Here is a 14,828-nt window from a genome sequence, read left to right on the forward strand (position 1 = left end):
CGGGTGGCGCCCGGGGGCGGTGGGGCGTTTTGGCCGTGCCTCGGTGCTGCCGCCTGGCGTCCAAAAGCGGGTACTGCAGGCCGGGAGCCGCGCAGGGGCGGTGGCGTCCACGTGATCCCCGGTGCCGGTGGCCGGTAACGGGCATGCGACAGCGCGGCGCCCGCGGGGCGATGCCGCCGCAGCCGTTGCTGCCTCCCGGTAAGGAAGCGCCGCTCTCGCCGCCCGGGAGGTGCTCGCTGCTGCTGGCACGGCCGCCTCGGCCTCCGGTGCAGCCCCGCCCCGGCCCACGCCCCCGTCCTGGTGTGGAGCGGCCCCGCCCCTAGCGACGGGCCCCGCCCCTGGAGCCCCCCGGCAGGGGAAGGGCACCACCCCTAGCGACAGGCCCCGCCCCTGGAGACCACCCCGTGCGGTGTGTCAGGGCGGAGCTTAGCCGCGGGGGGCGGAGCCTTGCGGTGGTAAGGCGGAGCTTTGCCATGTGAGGGCGGAGCTTCACCGGCGCATGCGCGGTGCGTAGGGGGCGGAGCCTTGCCGCGGGGGGGGCGGAGCTTTGCCCTGAAGGGCGGAGCTTTGGCCGAGCATGCGTGCTGTGTCGGGGCGGAGCTTAGCCGCGGGGGGCGGAGCCTTGCGGTGGTAAGGCGGAGCTTTGCCGCGTGAGGGCGGAGCCTCACCGGCACATGCGCAGTGCATGGGGGGGCGGAGCTTTGCAGCGGGAGGGCGGAGCTTTGCCCTGAAGGGCGGAGCTTTGGCCGAGCATGCGCGCTGTGTCAGGGGCGGAGCTTAGCCGCGGGGGGCGGAGCGCTGCCGTGTGAGGGCGGAGCTCCACGGGCGCATGCGCGCTGTGTCAGGGCGGAGCTTTGCCGCGTGGGGCGGAGCCTTGCCGCGGGGAGGGCGGAGCTTCGCTGGCGCATGCGCGCTGTGTCAGGGCGGAGCTTTGCCGCGTGGGGCGGAGCCTTGCCGCGGGGAGGGCGGAGCTTCGCTGGCGCATGCGTGGTGTGTGCAGGGCGGAGCTTAGCCGCGGGGGGCGGAGCGTTGCGGTGGTAAGGCGGAGCTTTGTCGTGTGAAGGCGGAGCTCCACGGGCGCATGCGCGCTGTGTCAGGGCGGAGCTTTGCCGCGTGGGGCGGAGCCTTGCCGCGGGGAGGGCGGAGCTTCGCTGGCGCATGCGTGGTGTGTGCAGGGCGGAGCTTTGCTGCAGAGGGCGGGGTTTGCCGCGGGGAGGACGGAGCTTTGCCAGCGCATGCGCGGTGCGTCGGGGGTGGGAATCGCGCGGTGGGCGGAGGTTCCCCGCGCGGAGGGGCCAGCGTGAGCCCGGGGCGGAGGGGAGCGGAGCGGTCGTTGGGCTGCGGCTGCAGGCAGCGAGGAGGTGAGCGGGGAAAGCCCCGAGGAGGGCGGCGGGAGGCACGGAGCGGGGAGGGTGCGGTGCCGTGTGGGAGCCGGGCGGGCGGAGCTTCCTGGAGCCGGTCCGGGGGGGCGCCGCGCCGCGCCGCGCCGCTCCGGGGCCGGGCGGCGGGGGGGGCGCCGCGCCGCGCCGAGCCGCGCCGCTCCGGGGCCGGGCGGCGGGGGGGGCGCCGAGCCGAGGCGTGCCGCTCCGGGGCCGAGCTGCGGGGGGGCGCCAAGCCGCGCCGCTCCGAGCCGCGCCGCTCCGGGGCCGGGCGGCGGGGGGGGCGCCGCTCCGAGGCGCGCCGCTCCGGGGCCGGGCGGCGGGGGGGGCGCCGAGCCGCGCCGCTCCGAGGCGCGCCGCTCCGGGGCCGGGCGGCGGGGGGGGCGCCGAGCCGCGCCGCTCCGAGGCGCGCCGCTCCGGGGCCGGGCGGCGGGGGGGCGCTGCGCCGAGCCGCGCCGCTCCGAGGCGCGCCGCTCCGGGGCCGGGCGGCGGGGGGGGCGCCGAGCCGCGCCGCTCCGAGGCGCGCCGCTCCGGGGCCGGGCGGCGGGGGGGGCGCCGCTCCGAGGCGTGCCGCTCCGGGGCCGGGCTGCGGGGGGGGCGCCGCGCCGCTCCGAGGCGTGCCGCTCCGGGGCCGGGCTGCGGGGGGGGCGCCGCGCCGCTCCGAGGCGTGCCGCTCCGGGGCCGGGCGGCGGGGGGGGCGCCGCGCCGCTCCGAGGCGCGCCGCTCCGGGGCCGGGCGGCGGGGGGGGCGCCGAGCCGCGCCGCTCCGAGGCGCGCCGCTCCGGGGCCGGGCGGCGGGGGGGGCGCCGCGCCGAGCCGCGCCGCTCCGAGGCGCGCCGCTCCGGGGCCGGGCGGCGGGGGGGCGCCGCGCCGAGCCGCGCCGCTCCGAGGCGCGCCGCTCCGGGGCCGGGCGGCGGGGGGGGCGCCGCGCCGAGCCGCGCCGCTCCGAGCCGCGCCGCTCCGGGGCCGGGCGGCGGGGGGGGCGCCGCGCCGAGCCGCGCCGCTCCGAGCCGCGCCGCTCCGGGGCCGGGCGGCGGGGGGGCGCCGAGGCGCGCCGCTCCGGGGCCGGGCGGCGGGGGGGGCGCCGAGGCGCGCCGCTCCGGGGCCGGGCGGCGGGGGGGGCGCCGAGGCGCGCCGCTCCGGGGCCGGGCGGCGGGGGTGCGCCGAGGCGCGCCGCTCCGGGGCCGGGCGGCGGGGGGGGCGCCGAGCCGCGCCGCTCCGGGGCCGGGCGGCGGGGGGGGCGCCGAGCCGCGCCGCTCCGGGGCCGGGCGGCGGGGGGGCGCCGAGCCGCGCCGCTCCGGGGCCGGGCGGCGGGGGGGGCGCCGAGCCGCGCCGCTCCGGGGCCGGGCGGCGGGGGGACGCCGAGCCGCGCCGCTCCGAGCCGCGCCGCTCCGGGGCCGGGCGGCGGGGGGGGCGCCGCGCCGAGCCGCTCCGAGCCGCGCCGCTCCGGGGCCGGGCGGCGGGGGGGCGCCGAGCCGCGCCGCTCCGGGGCCGGGCGGCGGGGGGGCGCCGCGCCGAGCCGCGCCGCTCCGAGCCGCGCCGCTCCGGGGCCGGGCGGCGGGGGGGCCGCCGCGCCGCGCCGCTCCGAGCCGCTCCGGGGCCGGGCGGCGGGGGGGCGCCGAGCCGCGCCGCTCCGGGGCCGGGCGGCGGGGGGGGCGCCGAGGCGCGCCGCTCCGCGGCCGGGCGGCGGGGGGGCGCCGAGGCGCGCCGCTCCGCGGCCGGGCGGCGGGGGGGGCGCCGAGCCGCGCCGCTCCGAGCCGCGCCGCTCCGGGGCCGGGCGGCGGGGGGGCGCCGGGTCGGCGCCGGTGGGGGGGGTCCGGCCGGAGCCGGTGGCGTGGGCTGCCCGGAGCCACGCTGAGGGCTCGGCGGGGCTTCCACGTGCGGCGGTGGCGTGGGGAACGGTGTCCCCGCAGGGTCCAAAAGCAGGGAGGGCTGCGTCTCGCGGCATCTTGGAGCCCGGGGCTTTTGGTCGGCCACGTTGGTTCCCCGGGCCATGCCGGCAGGTGTAGTTTCTATGGTCGTGGCTGCCGGGCAAACCGCTTCTCTTTTTGCCTCCTCCTTTCCAGTGTCACTTTCTGCGTCCCGTGCAGAAAATCCTGCGTGCTTGATTCCGCTCGCTGCTCAGGTAATGGCGCGTCTGGGGCTGCGGGAGCGGGGAGAAACACTTGCCGGTTCAAGGACGCCAGGGGTGCGCCACATCAAAGCCAGAGGAAAGGCAAATCTGCTGCCCGTGCAGAAAAGCCGAGGACAAACTGCAGGTAAGAGAGCGCGCCTCCTTCCTGCAGTGCTCCCTTGGGAGTTACGGATGTTTGCCTTCCAGGCAAAAGAACAGACTTTGCTCTAGGAGAAATGAAGAGCTGCCTGTTCCCTTCTTTCGGGTCCGGTGTTTCACTTCTGGTTGGTCGTGCTAATTGGATGGGCGAGCTGGAAATAGCCTTTTGTTTTGATACGCAGAAGTAAATTGTTAGTAATACGCGGTGTCAGTAGAGTTCATTTTTGAGCACCTAGGTGCCAGTGGAAACGTAAGGAATGAAGCTCGATGGCAACTGATACTTAAATTTAGTTTTCCGTGATTTTTCTTTGCCATTCGGGCGTGGATGGCACGGTGTCCTGTGGCTCGGTCCACGTTCTGTTCCGTGGAGCCTTCGGTCTAGGACTTTGAAGTAAGAAAGTTTGTCCTTCCAGAAAAGGGCTAGTCGCTCCTAGGATTGAGGTGTGGACTTGCAGAGTCTCTTAGGCACGTGCTCGGAATTGGAGGCGAATTTCACTTGATGTTGCTGCTGTTTGTCTTCACTTTCCTTCCTTTCCCCACGGCTCCATCAGGAGTGGGAGCTCTGAATCATCATTTTGTTTTCAGTCTCAAACACGTTTTTTTACCCAAGGAGGTGCTACGTTTAGAAGTTAATGAGTTTTGTCACAAACGCGTCGGTCGATGCGATTGCGTTGCGATTGTTAAAACCCGCAAAATAACACCAGTCTTACGGATCTGGCCTATTTCTTCCGAACGCGGATTCGTCACGTGCAAATCGGGATACAGGTCGTCTGCGCTTCGTGCTGAGACAGGGATGAGCTCCCAAAGGCAAAAAATACAAGGTCGTGGGGGTTGTTTTTGTTTGTATTTGGGGGCGGGGGGGGGTGGATTTAAAAGAAAAAAAAGAGCGCAGTGTTGACTGGTGGCAGCCTGCAGAGCTCTTTTGCTGCCCGACCTCTCCTTTTCCTCTCTTGAACTCCTCTTTCGTGGCTGTAATTGTCGTTTGGAGACGTTCGGAAGAGCAGTTCAGTGACTTGCCTGGGTCCGTGTGCCAGTAATACCAGGAAGGGAAGCGCTTGAACCGGTAGCAAATCAAGTTGGCTACAAGCAGAGGTTCCGAAGGAAGAACAACGATAACGGGAAGCGAATAGCAAGTTCCCAAAAAATGGGCGCGTGTCAAACGCATCCGAGTTTTATGGCCAAATGTTGTTTGGCAATATGTTCCAAACGGCTATTTTTTCCTTCCCTCGGTTGTAGTCTTTGCAAAACTTCACAAAACCAGGAAGCTTGGGACTCCTACCCAGCTTTATGCTACGGGTTTTTTTTTTTCCTCTCTCAGCAGAGTGTCAGCTGCCGCCGTTTCACCGTGGTCGCCCTTTCTTCTGCCGTGAAAGTGCAAGACGGACGGAAAGGCTCCATAGCGGTCTGCGAGTACAAGGTACGTCCGCGATGCGTGTCCGCGTTTTTCCTAAGGCGCTTGTAGTATGGACTTCGAAGTTAACGTCAAGAATGTGCCGGCTCTCCTTCCTTCTGTAGTTTTTCTAGGAACTGTTTTAACGCAGATACTAAAAGTCAAAGAAGGTCTGCGCTGGAGCGTGTTAACGCCTGTGCAGAATCGACTTCCCTCCGTTTATTTTGCCTTCCTGAAAGCGCAATCTTGTGTTTCTGTGCGCTTACTAGGAAATGCTATTGGGAAAATAATTGCGTCGTAAAAGAGGAAAGACAATGTTTGTGAGAGTTCAGGTGTTCGGAAGAAACAGGCTTTGTTTTCGTCATAAAAGCTGTGTGCTTTTTCAGTCAATAAGTTTTTAAAATGTCTTACAGTAGTACTTGAAAAGCTTACTGCGATACTAGCGTCCGTACTAAAAGCGATCAAGGTCCAAGGAGAGACGTGGACAAAAGAGGAGGAATCGGCGTCGCTTTCCCGAGAAGCATTGCCAGCCTTGTAAGTAGCGACAGCGAGGCCTGACGTGGTTTCGGTGAGTTACTGCTTCGGCAGCGTCCTTTTTCCTTAACCTACAGCGTGTGATTTCTTACAGCTGGAAAGAGATTTTCCAGAATGGAAATCTTTCTCATTCAAAGAAGTTGTGTTTTATGAGCTCCCCATCAGAGTGGGGATCTTCAGAGATGATGCGCTTGGCAGTAGAAGTCAGCAGCAGCAAGACTTTCCACTCTCTTAAAAAAAAAAAAAAAAAAGAAAAAACAAAAAAAAGTCCGTTTGCTTCCAAAGACCCGAGCACAGCACGTCTTCCAGAAGTTGATGGCATCGCTGGTTCTCAGTTGCAACAGCCGAGATGTCATCAACACGCGTTCCTCTGCGTGCTTCGGCGCAGCCAAAAGCGTTAGCAAATCTGCCAGTCCTTTTTGGTAGCCTTACGCGTTGCAGCCCCGGGGATTGGATTCTGCCCCCAAAGTAAAACCGTATGGGGGATCTCTTCTGTCACGGATTTTTCTCTCCTAGATGTAACTTTAGGAAAAAAAAGTTAAAATTGGATGTAGAAACTGCCTTGCGTTGTTTCAGCTGTAACTGCCAACTAGCTGTGGCGTACAATTGCTTAGGTGTGTTTAAGCAGTTAGGTATTTGTTCTGAACGTTGACCAGGAGAGGCAACTGAACGTTACGGGGTGTTTTCCCCCCCGCTCTTTTGACGGAGTGCTCTGAAGTACTTTCTGTCTGGCTTTCAAGGGTGCGTTTCCCTGGCAGTTCAGCAGCATCTCTCTTGGGCGGCACGGCTGGCCAGATGTCGCTCCTAATGACGTAAGGCGCAAAAAACCCCTGGTCAAGTGATAACTGCGTATCTTGGAGACAGATAATCTACTGGTATCGATTCACAGCTGTGCAAGAGGTGCGGCACCGTCCCCCGGCAGGCTCCCCCCGCGGCGTGGGGCAGCCACCAGCTTGCGGGACAGGGGCCGGGGGGGGCTGCAGCCGTTTGAGGGGGCTGCCCCCATTTTATTTTTCTGGCGGAGCTCCCCTTTTCAGGGGGGCGCCTACATATGTAAATGGCATTATTAAAGTAGCTGTTTTCCTTGTTTTGTGCCTTTTTTGGGGGGGTGATTAAAAAGTGTGGAGGCGTGTGGAGGGGCCTGGGGGGTGATGATGTCATTTGGGGCCCCCCAACGTCACTGGGGGCGGGGGCGTGATGATGAAACAGAGGAGCAGGTGAGTGGGGGATGAAGGTGTCACGGGGAGGTTTCCCCCCAGAGAAGGGGGGTCACAGCCCCAAAATGCCTGAAAACTCGTGTGTGTGTGTGTGATTAACCATGTGAAGAACTGGAAATACGGGTGCGAGGCATTGCAGTAGAGAAAAAATCTCTCGCCTTTATACATATATATTGAAAAATAATATTCATTTTTATGTCTGTGTATATATATATAAATAAAAGGATTTCAAAATACAAACCTGTACCTGCTATGTTATAGAAATTATTAAAAAATCTCAATGGAGATAGGGTTTTAAAATAAAAAAGAACTTGTCTCTATGTTAAGAAATAAAGGAGTTTAAAATGCAAAAAGAGATGATGTAGGTGAAGGAATTTAAACCAGAAGTCAGTCTGGATAGGTAGAGGTACCTACGCTTACCCTGTGTCACCGAGTAAGCCTAAGTAGGTATCCCGTGTAATCGAAGTAAAGGTTCTATGGAAGTGTAAACAGATAACTAAGTCTAAAGAGGTAGGATTGTAAGTAGATACCAAAGTCTAAAGAGAGAAGTCGAAGATATCAAAGTGTCAAAATATGCAAGTCCAAGAGCAAAATATCCAGTATCCAAGAGCAACACAGTTTGGGGCTCCCAGGAAAGCTGAATCCGCCTGGATTTGTGCAGCTGGAAAGCAAGCACAAACACACCACACCGCACACGCACACACTCACACCCCCCACGCCCCCCCGCATTTTAACGCAGAAAACCAAAAATGACCCATTGTTATGATGTGGAAAAGCGCCGGAAAACCCCAGAACTGAATATTTTGGAAAAGCAGAAACCCCCAAGTTTTGTATGATGTAAAAGAAAAAACAAAAAACAACAACAACAACAAACAAAAAAACCCCAAACGAAAAGCCCGCGCCAATTTGGGCCAAATCTGGGGTGAACCGCGGGCAGTTTGAGGGGCATTGCTGGGGATTAGCTGGCGTGGATTCCTTCTCCGGAGCGGAATATCCGTTGCAGGTTATCCCAGGTGAGTTATCTGCTGTGGATTATGCCGGGTGGACCCCCTGGTGTAGGTCATCCCTACCCGTGTCCCCCCGTGCACCTTTCTACCCACACATAGCCGCTGTCCGTCCGTCCGTCCGTCCCCGTCTCCTCCCCCCTGTCCTCCTCTGCGTGTCTCTCCGCCCTCCCGAGTGCTCTCCACCCGAACGTCCCCCCACACAAGGTTTTTTCCCCCCGTGTGGGTTTTTTTTTTTTTCCCCGGGCCGTGCCCCCCGCGTCCCCTGCCCTCCAGTCTCGCGCCCCCGCTCCCCTGCTCCACCCCTCCCCTAACCCCTTTGCTTCTGGACCCCCAGCTCCGCACGGGCCACGGGCAGCCTGGGGAGCTTCACCCCGAGCCGTTCCTTTCCCCCCTGGGCAGCAGCGGCTCTGCCGCTGCTACGGGCAGGCGCTTTCTGGACGGGCGAGGGGCTGGGACGACCGGAGGCTGCCGCACGCTCCGGTCCGACCGAGACGCTGTTCCCGGGGGACCTGGCGCAGGGAAAGGCGAGGGACTCTCCGCGCTGCCGGTGGCTCTTCAGAAGGGAACCGCGCTCTGGTTTTAGCGGCAGAAGGTGTCGGTCGGGCAGCCGCGTAGCACTGTGCTGAGCGACCGGGCAGGCGTCTGGCTTGTTGGAGTCCAGGCGTGTTTCTCGCCTCGCAGTCTCGATGCCAAAACAAGCAGGGGGTTCAGGTTCCCAAAGCCTTTGTACGTGGGAGCAAGATGACAGCTAGGTCTCTAGCAGCACGGTATTTCAGCCGTGTTGCTTGCTGCAAATGGCTTGCAGGCCAGGAGATGTTGAGAGGGGTCTGAAACAAAGAAAGGGAGCGTGGAAGTGGTTGTTTTAAGGCGGCAAATGAGGCAGCCGAAGGAAGCGAGCGGCTCAGCCGCCGCCTCGGCGGACCAGCCCCTCCAGCCTCCCGAGTCTGGCGCGCCGCAGGCGGCCAAGCGCAGGCGCCGCGCTCGCTGGCGGGAGCGGCAGGGAGCGCAGAGCTGCGCTGCCGTCCAGAGCGGCGAGGGAACCGGCAGGGCTCTACGGCCATCTGGTGCGGCCAGCCGACGGGCCTCTTTGCTTTCCCTGTTTCACGTCTAATTCCTTTGCGCGCCGCAGGGCAGGGTGGTAAGTAACATCGCGCAGGTCTTATTTAAGTGGCAAGCCCTGCGCGGGAAGCCCGGGGCGGCGCAGGATGAGCGGAGGGCACCGCAGCAGAGCCCGAGGGTCACCGGCGTATCGCTCGCTCGCAGATCGTGCGCTTGCCGGCGGTCGGCTCGCGTGCACCGCTTCCTGATAATCGTAGCTGCCCCTCTCACACAAAGCAGCTCTCAGTATCTCCTCGCGTGCCTTCAGTATGTCATCAGTGTCGCTTTTTTTTTCTTTTTTTTTTTTTTAAATAAAATCTCTCCAGGGTCTGTTGGCTCGCTGGTGTCACTCTCCCACCCCTGATGCCACATGCAGATGAATCCAGCAATCCCGGGGGCTTACTCTGGGGGCAAAAAAGCCGAGCCAAGGCAAAGGTATTGACCAGGTTCCCTGCGCTGCTTTCCCCGGCTGGGTCCTGGGGTGAGGGGCGCGGACAGAAAGGGCCAGCAGCCCTCTGCGAGCTGTCAAGTGCAGAGGACTGAAATGCTCGAGCCGCTTGGGTGCTTTTTGGTGGCGAGGCAATGGCTCTGGCTGCGTGGGCTGTGAGCGGGAGCAGGGGCAGAGAAGGGCGAGGCTTGTGGCCCCCCCCCCGTAAGGCGGCGGCAGCTGCGGGCGGCCCAAGGCGGGCCGGGGTGCGAGTCCTTTGTCCCCGCGGGGAGCGCTCGGAGCGCGGGGCTCGGTGTGGTGCTGCCGCCTGGCGTCCAAAAGCGGGTACTGCAGCTCGGGTGGCGCCCGGGGGCGGTGGGGCGTTTTGGCCGTGCCTCGGTGCTGCCGCCTGGCGTCCAAAAGCGGGTACTGCAGGCCGGGAGCCGCGCAGCGGCGGTGGCGTCCACGTGATCCCCGGTGCCGGTGGCCGGTAACGGGCATGCGACAGCGCGGCGCCCGCGGGGCGATGCCGCCGCAGCCGTTGCTGCCTCCCGGTAAGGAAGCGCCGCTCTCGCCGCCCGGGAGGTGCTCGCTGCTGCTGGCACGGCCGCCTCGGCCTCCGCTGCAGCCCCGCCTCGGCCCACGCCCCCGTCCTGGTGTGGAGCGGCCCCGCCCCTAGCGACGGGCCCCGCCCCTGGAGCCCCCCGGCAGGGGAAGGGCACCACCCCTAGCGACAGGCCCCGCCCCTGGAGACCACCCCGTGCGGTGTGTCAGGGCGGAGCTTAGCCGCGGGGGGCGGAGCCTTGCGATGGTAAGGCGGAGCTTTGCCATGTGAGGGCGGAGCTTCACCGGCGCATGCGCGGTGCGTAGGGGGCGGAGCCTTGCCGCGGGGGGGGCGGAGCTTTGCCCTGAAGGGCGGAGCTTTGGCCGAGCATGCGTGCTGTGTCGGGGCGGAGCTTAGCCGCGGGGGGCGGAGCTTTGCGGTGGTAAGGCGGAGCTTTGCCGCGTGAGGGCGGAGCCTCACCGGCACATGCGCAGTGCATGGGGGGGCGGAGCTTTGCAGCGGGAGGGCGGAGCTTTGCCCTGAAGGGCGGAGCTTTGGCCGAGCATGCGCGCTGTGTCAGGGGCGGAGCTTAGCCGCGGGGGGCGGAGCGCTGCCGTGTGAGGGCGGAGCTCCACGGGCGCATGCGCGCTGTGTCAGGGCGGAGCTTTGCCGCGTGGGGCGGAGCCTTGCCGCGGGGAGGGCGGAGCTTCGCTGGCGCATGCGCGCTGTGTCAGGGCGGAGCTTTGCCGCGTGGGGCGGAGCCTTGCCGCGGGGAGGGCGGAGCTTCGCTGGCGCATGCGTGGTGTGTGCAGGGCGGAGCTTAGCCGCGGGGGGCGGAGCGTTGCGGTGGTAAGGCGGAGCTTTGTCGTGTGAAGGCGGAGCTCCACGGGCGCATGCGCGCTGTGTCAGGGCGGAGCTTTGCCGCGTGGGGCGGAGCCTTGCCGCGGGGAGGGCGGAGCTTCGCTGGCGCATGCGTGGTGTGTGCAGGGCGGAGCTTTGCTGCAGAGGGCGGGGTTTGCCGCGGGGAGGACGGAGCTTTGCCAGCGCATGCGCGGTGCGTCGGGGGTGGGAATCGCGCGGTGGGCGGAGGTTCCCCGCGCGGAGGGGCCAGCGTGAGCCCGGGGCGGAGGGGAGCGGAGCGGTCGTTGGGCTGCGGCTGCAGGCAGCGAGGAGGTGAGCGGGGAAAGCCCCGAGGAGGGCGGCGGGAGGCACGGAGCGGGGAGGGTGCGGTGCCGTGTGGGAGCCGGGCGGGCGGAGCTTCCTGGAGCCGGTCCGGGGGGGCGCCGCGCCGCGCCGAGCCGCGCCGCTCCGGGGCCGGGCGGCGGGGGGGCGCCGCACCGCTCCGAGCCGCGCCGCTCCGGGGCCAGGCGGCGGGGGGGCGCCGCTCCGAGGCGCGCCGCTCCGGGGCCGGGCGGCGGGGGGGCGCCGAGCCGCGCCGCTCCGAGGCGCGCCGCTCCGGGGCCGGGCGGCGGGGGGGCGCCGAGCCGCGCCGCTCCGAGCCGCGCCGCTCCGGGGCCGGGCGGCGGGGGGGCGCCGAGCCGCGCCGCTCCGAGCCGCGCCGCTCCGGGGCCGGGCGGCGGGGGGGCGCCGAGCCGCGCCGCTCCGAGGCGCGCCGCTCCGGGGCCGGGCTGCGGGGGGGCGCCGCGCCGAGGCGTGCCGCTCCGGGGCCGGGCTGCGGGGGGGCGCCGCGCCGCTCCGAGGCGCGCCGCTCCGGGGCCGGGCGGCGGGGGTGCGCCGAGCCGAGGCGTGCCGCTCCGGGGCCGGGCTGCGGGGGGGCGCCGCGCCGCTCCGAGGCGCGCCGCTCCGGGGCCGGGCGGCGGGGGGGCGCCGCGCCGAGCCGCGCCGCTCCGAGGCGCGCCGCTCCGGGGCCGGGCGGCGGGGGGGCGCCGCGCCGAGCCGCGCCGCTCCGAGCCGCGCCGCTCCGGGGCCGGGCGGCGGGGGGGCGCCGCGCCGAGCCGCGCCGCTCCGAGCCGCGCCGCTCCGGGGCCGGGCGGCGGGGGGGCGCCGCGCCGAGCCGCGCCGCTCCGAGCCGCGCCGCTCCGGGGCCGGGCGGCGGGGGGGCGCCGCTCCGAGCCGCGCCGCTCCGGGGCCGGGCGGCGGGGGGGCGCCGCTCCGAGCCGCGCCGCTCCGGGGCCGGGCGGCGGGGGGGCGCCGCTCCGAGCCGCGCCGCTCCGGGGCCGGGCGGCGGGGGGGCGCCGCTCCGAGCCGCGCCGCTCCGGGGCCGGGCGGCGGGGGGGCGCCGCTCCGAGCCGCGCCGCTCCGGGGCCGGGCGGCGGGGGGGCGCCGCTCCGAGCCGCGCCGCTCCGGGGCCGGGCGGCGGGGGGCCGCCGCGCCGCGCCGGGGCCGGGCGGCGGGGGGGCGCCGCTCCGAGCCGCGCCGCTCCGGGGCCGGGCGGCGGGGGGGCGCCGCTCCGAGCCGCGCCGCTCCGGGGCCGGGCGGCGGGGGGGGCGCCGCGCCGCGCCGCTCTGCTCCGCGGCCGGGCGGCGGGGGGGCGCCGAGCCGCGCCGCTCCGCGGCGGGGGGGCGCCGAGCCGCGCCGCGCCGCTCCGCTCCGCGGCCGGGCGGCGGGGGGGCGCCGAGCCGCGCCGCTCCGGGGCCGGGCGGCGGGGGGGCGCCGAGCCGCGCCGCTCCGGGGCCGGGCGGCGGGGGGGCGCCGAGCCGCGCCGCTCCGGGGCCGGGCGGCGGGGGGGCGCCGAGCCGCGCCGCTCCGAGCCGCGCCGCTCCGGGGCCGGGCGGCGGGGGGGCGCCGGGTCGGCGCCGGCGGGGGGGCGCCGGGTCGGCGCCGGTGGGGGGGGTCCGGCCGGAGCCGGTGGCGTGGGCTGCCCGGAGCCACGCTGAGGGCTCGGCGGGGCTTCCACGTGCGGCGGTGGCGTGGGGAACGGTGTCCCCGCAGGGTCCAAAAGCAGGGAGGGCTGCGTCTCGCGGCATCTCGGAGCCCGGGGCTTTTGGTCGGCCACGTTGGTTCCCCGGGCCATGCCGGCAGGTGTAGTTTCTATGGTCGTGGCTGCCGGGCAAACCGCTTCTCTTTTTGCCTCCTCCTTTCCAGTGTCACCTTCTGCGTCCCGTGCAGAAAATCCTGCGTGCTTGATTCCGCTCGCTGCTCAGGTAATGGCGCGTCTGGGGCTGCGGGAGCGGGGAGAAACACTTGCCGGTTCAAGGACGCCAGGGGTGCGCCACATCAAAGCCAGAGGAAAGGCAAATCTGCTGCCCGTGCAGAAAAGCCGAGGACAAACTGCAGGTAAGAGAGCGCGCCTCCTTCCTGCAGTGCTCCCTTGGGAGTTACGGATGTTTGCCTTCCAGGCAAAAGAACAGACTTTGCTCTAGGAGAAATGAAGAGCTGCCTGTTCCCTTCTTTCGGGTCCGGTGTTTCACTTCTGGTTGGTCGTGCTAATTGGATGGGCGAGCTGGAAATAGCCTTTTGTTTTGATACGCAGAAGTAAATTGTTAGTAATACGCGGTGTCAGTAGAGTTCATTTTTGAGCACCTAGGTGCCAGTGGAAACGTAAGGAATGAAGCTCGATGGCAACTGATACTTAAATTTAGTTTTCCGTGATTTTTCTTTGCCATTCGGGCGTGGATGGCACGGTGTCCTGTGGCTCGGTCCACGTTCTGTTCCGTGGAGCCTTCGGTCTAGGACTTTGAAGTAAGAAAGTTTGTCCTTCCAGAAAAGGGCTAGTCGCTCCTAGGATTGAGGTGTGGACTTGCAGAGTCTCTTAGGCACGTGCTCGGAATTGGAGGCGAATTTCACTTGATGTTGCTGCTGTTTGTCTTCACTTTCCTTCCTTTCCCCACGGCTCCATCAGGAGTGGGAGCTCTGAATCATCATTTTGTTTTCAGTCTCAAACACGTTTTTTTACCCAAGGAGGTGCTACGTTTAGAAGTTAATGAGTTTTGTCACAAACGCGTCGGTCGATGCGATTGCGTTGCGATTGTTAAAACCCGCAAAATAACACCAGTCTTACGGATCTGGCCTATTTCTTCCGAACGCGGATTCGTCACGTGCAAATCGGGATACAGGTCGTCTGCGCTTCGTGCTGAGACAGGGATGAGCTCCCAAAGGCAAAAAATACAAGGTCGTGGGGGTTGTTTTTGTTTGTATTTGGGGGCGGGGGGGGGTGGATTTAAAAGAAGAAAAAGAGCGCAGTGTTGACTGGTGGCAGCCTGCAGAGCTCTTTTGCTGCCCGACCTCTCCTTTTCCTCTCTTGAACTCCTCTTTCGTGGCTGTAATTGTCGTTTGGAGACGTTCGGAAGAGCGGTTCAGTGACTTGCCTGGGTCCGTGTGCCAGTAATACCAGGAAGGGAAGCGCTTGAACCGGTAGCAAATCAAGTTGGCTACAAGCAGAGGTTCCGAAGGAAGAACAACGATAACGGGAAGCGAATAGCAAGTTCCCAAAAAATGGGCGCGTGTCAAACGCATCCGAGTTTTATGGCCAAATGTTGTTTGGCAATATGTTCCAAACGGCTATTTTTTCCTTCCCTCGGTTGTAGTCTTTGCAAAACTTCACAAAACCAGGAAGCTTGGGACTCCTACCCAGCTTTATGCTACGGGTTTTTTTTTTTCCTCTCTCAGCAGAGTGTCAGCTGCCGCCGTTTCACCGTGGTCGCCCTTTCTTCTGCCGTGAAAGTGCAAGACGGACGGAAAGGCTCCATAGCGGTCTGCGAGTACAAGGTACGTCCGCGATGCGTGTCCGCGTTTTTCCTAAGGCGCTTGTAGTACGGACTTCAAAGTTAGCGTCAAGAATGTGCCGGCTCTCCTTCCTTCTGTAGTTTTTCTAGGAACTGTTTTAACGCAGATACTAAAAGTCAAAGAAGGTCTGCGCTGGAGCGTGTTAATGCCTGTGCAGAATCGGCTTCCTTCCGTTTATTTTGCCTTCCTGAAAGCGCAATCTTGTGTTTCTGTGCGCTTACTAGGAAATGCTATTGGGAAAATAATTGCGTCGTAAAAGAGGAAAGACAATGTTT

At 66.2% G+C, this 14,828-nt stretch overlaps 1 protein-coding gene and 1 long non-coding RNA gene across 2 annotated transcripts; both read left to right on the top strand.

The window, feature by feature from the left end:
* Positions 1 to 1,307: 1,307 nt before the first annotated feature.
* Positions 1,308 to 6,647, top strand: LOC309596272 (uncharacterized protein). Its single transcript, XM_082324226.1, has 5 exons — positions 1,308 to 1,361; positions 3,445 to 3,636; positions 4,969 to 5,067; positions 5,454 to 5,574; positions 6,315 to 6,647. The coding sequence occupies exons 2-5, from the start codon at positions 3,507 to 3,509 to the stop codon at positions 6,388 to 6,390; spliced, it is 426 nt and encodes a 141-aa protein (XP_082180352.1). The 5' UTR covers positions 1,308 to 1,361; positions 3,445 to 3,506; the 3' UTR covers positions 6,391 to 6,647.
* Positions 6,648 to 10,950: 4,303 nt separating this feature from the next.
* On the top strand, positions 10,951 to 14,537 carry LOC309596291. Its single transcript, XR_014229481.1, has 3 exons — positions 10,951 to 11,040; positions 12,913 to 13,104; positions 14,437 to 14,537. It is a non-coding gene; the product is annotated as an uncharacterized lncRNA (long non-coding RNA).
* Positions 14,538 to 14,828: the final 291 nt, after the last annotated feature.

Source organism: Platalea leucorodia (genome assembly GCF_965183815.1).
Source record: "Platalea leucorodia genome assembly, chromosome: 11".
Taxonomy (NCBI): Eukaryota; Metazoa; Chordata; class Aves; order Pelecaniformes; family Threskiornithidae; genus Platalea; species Platalea leucorodia.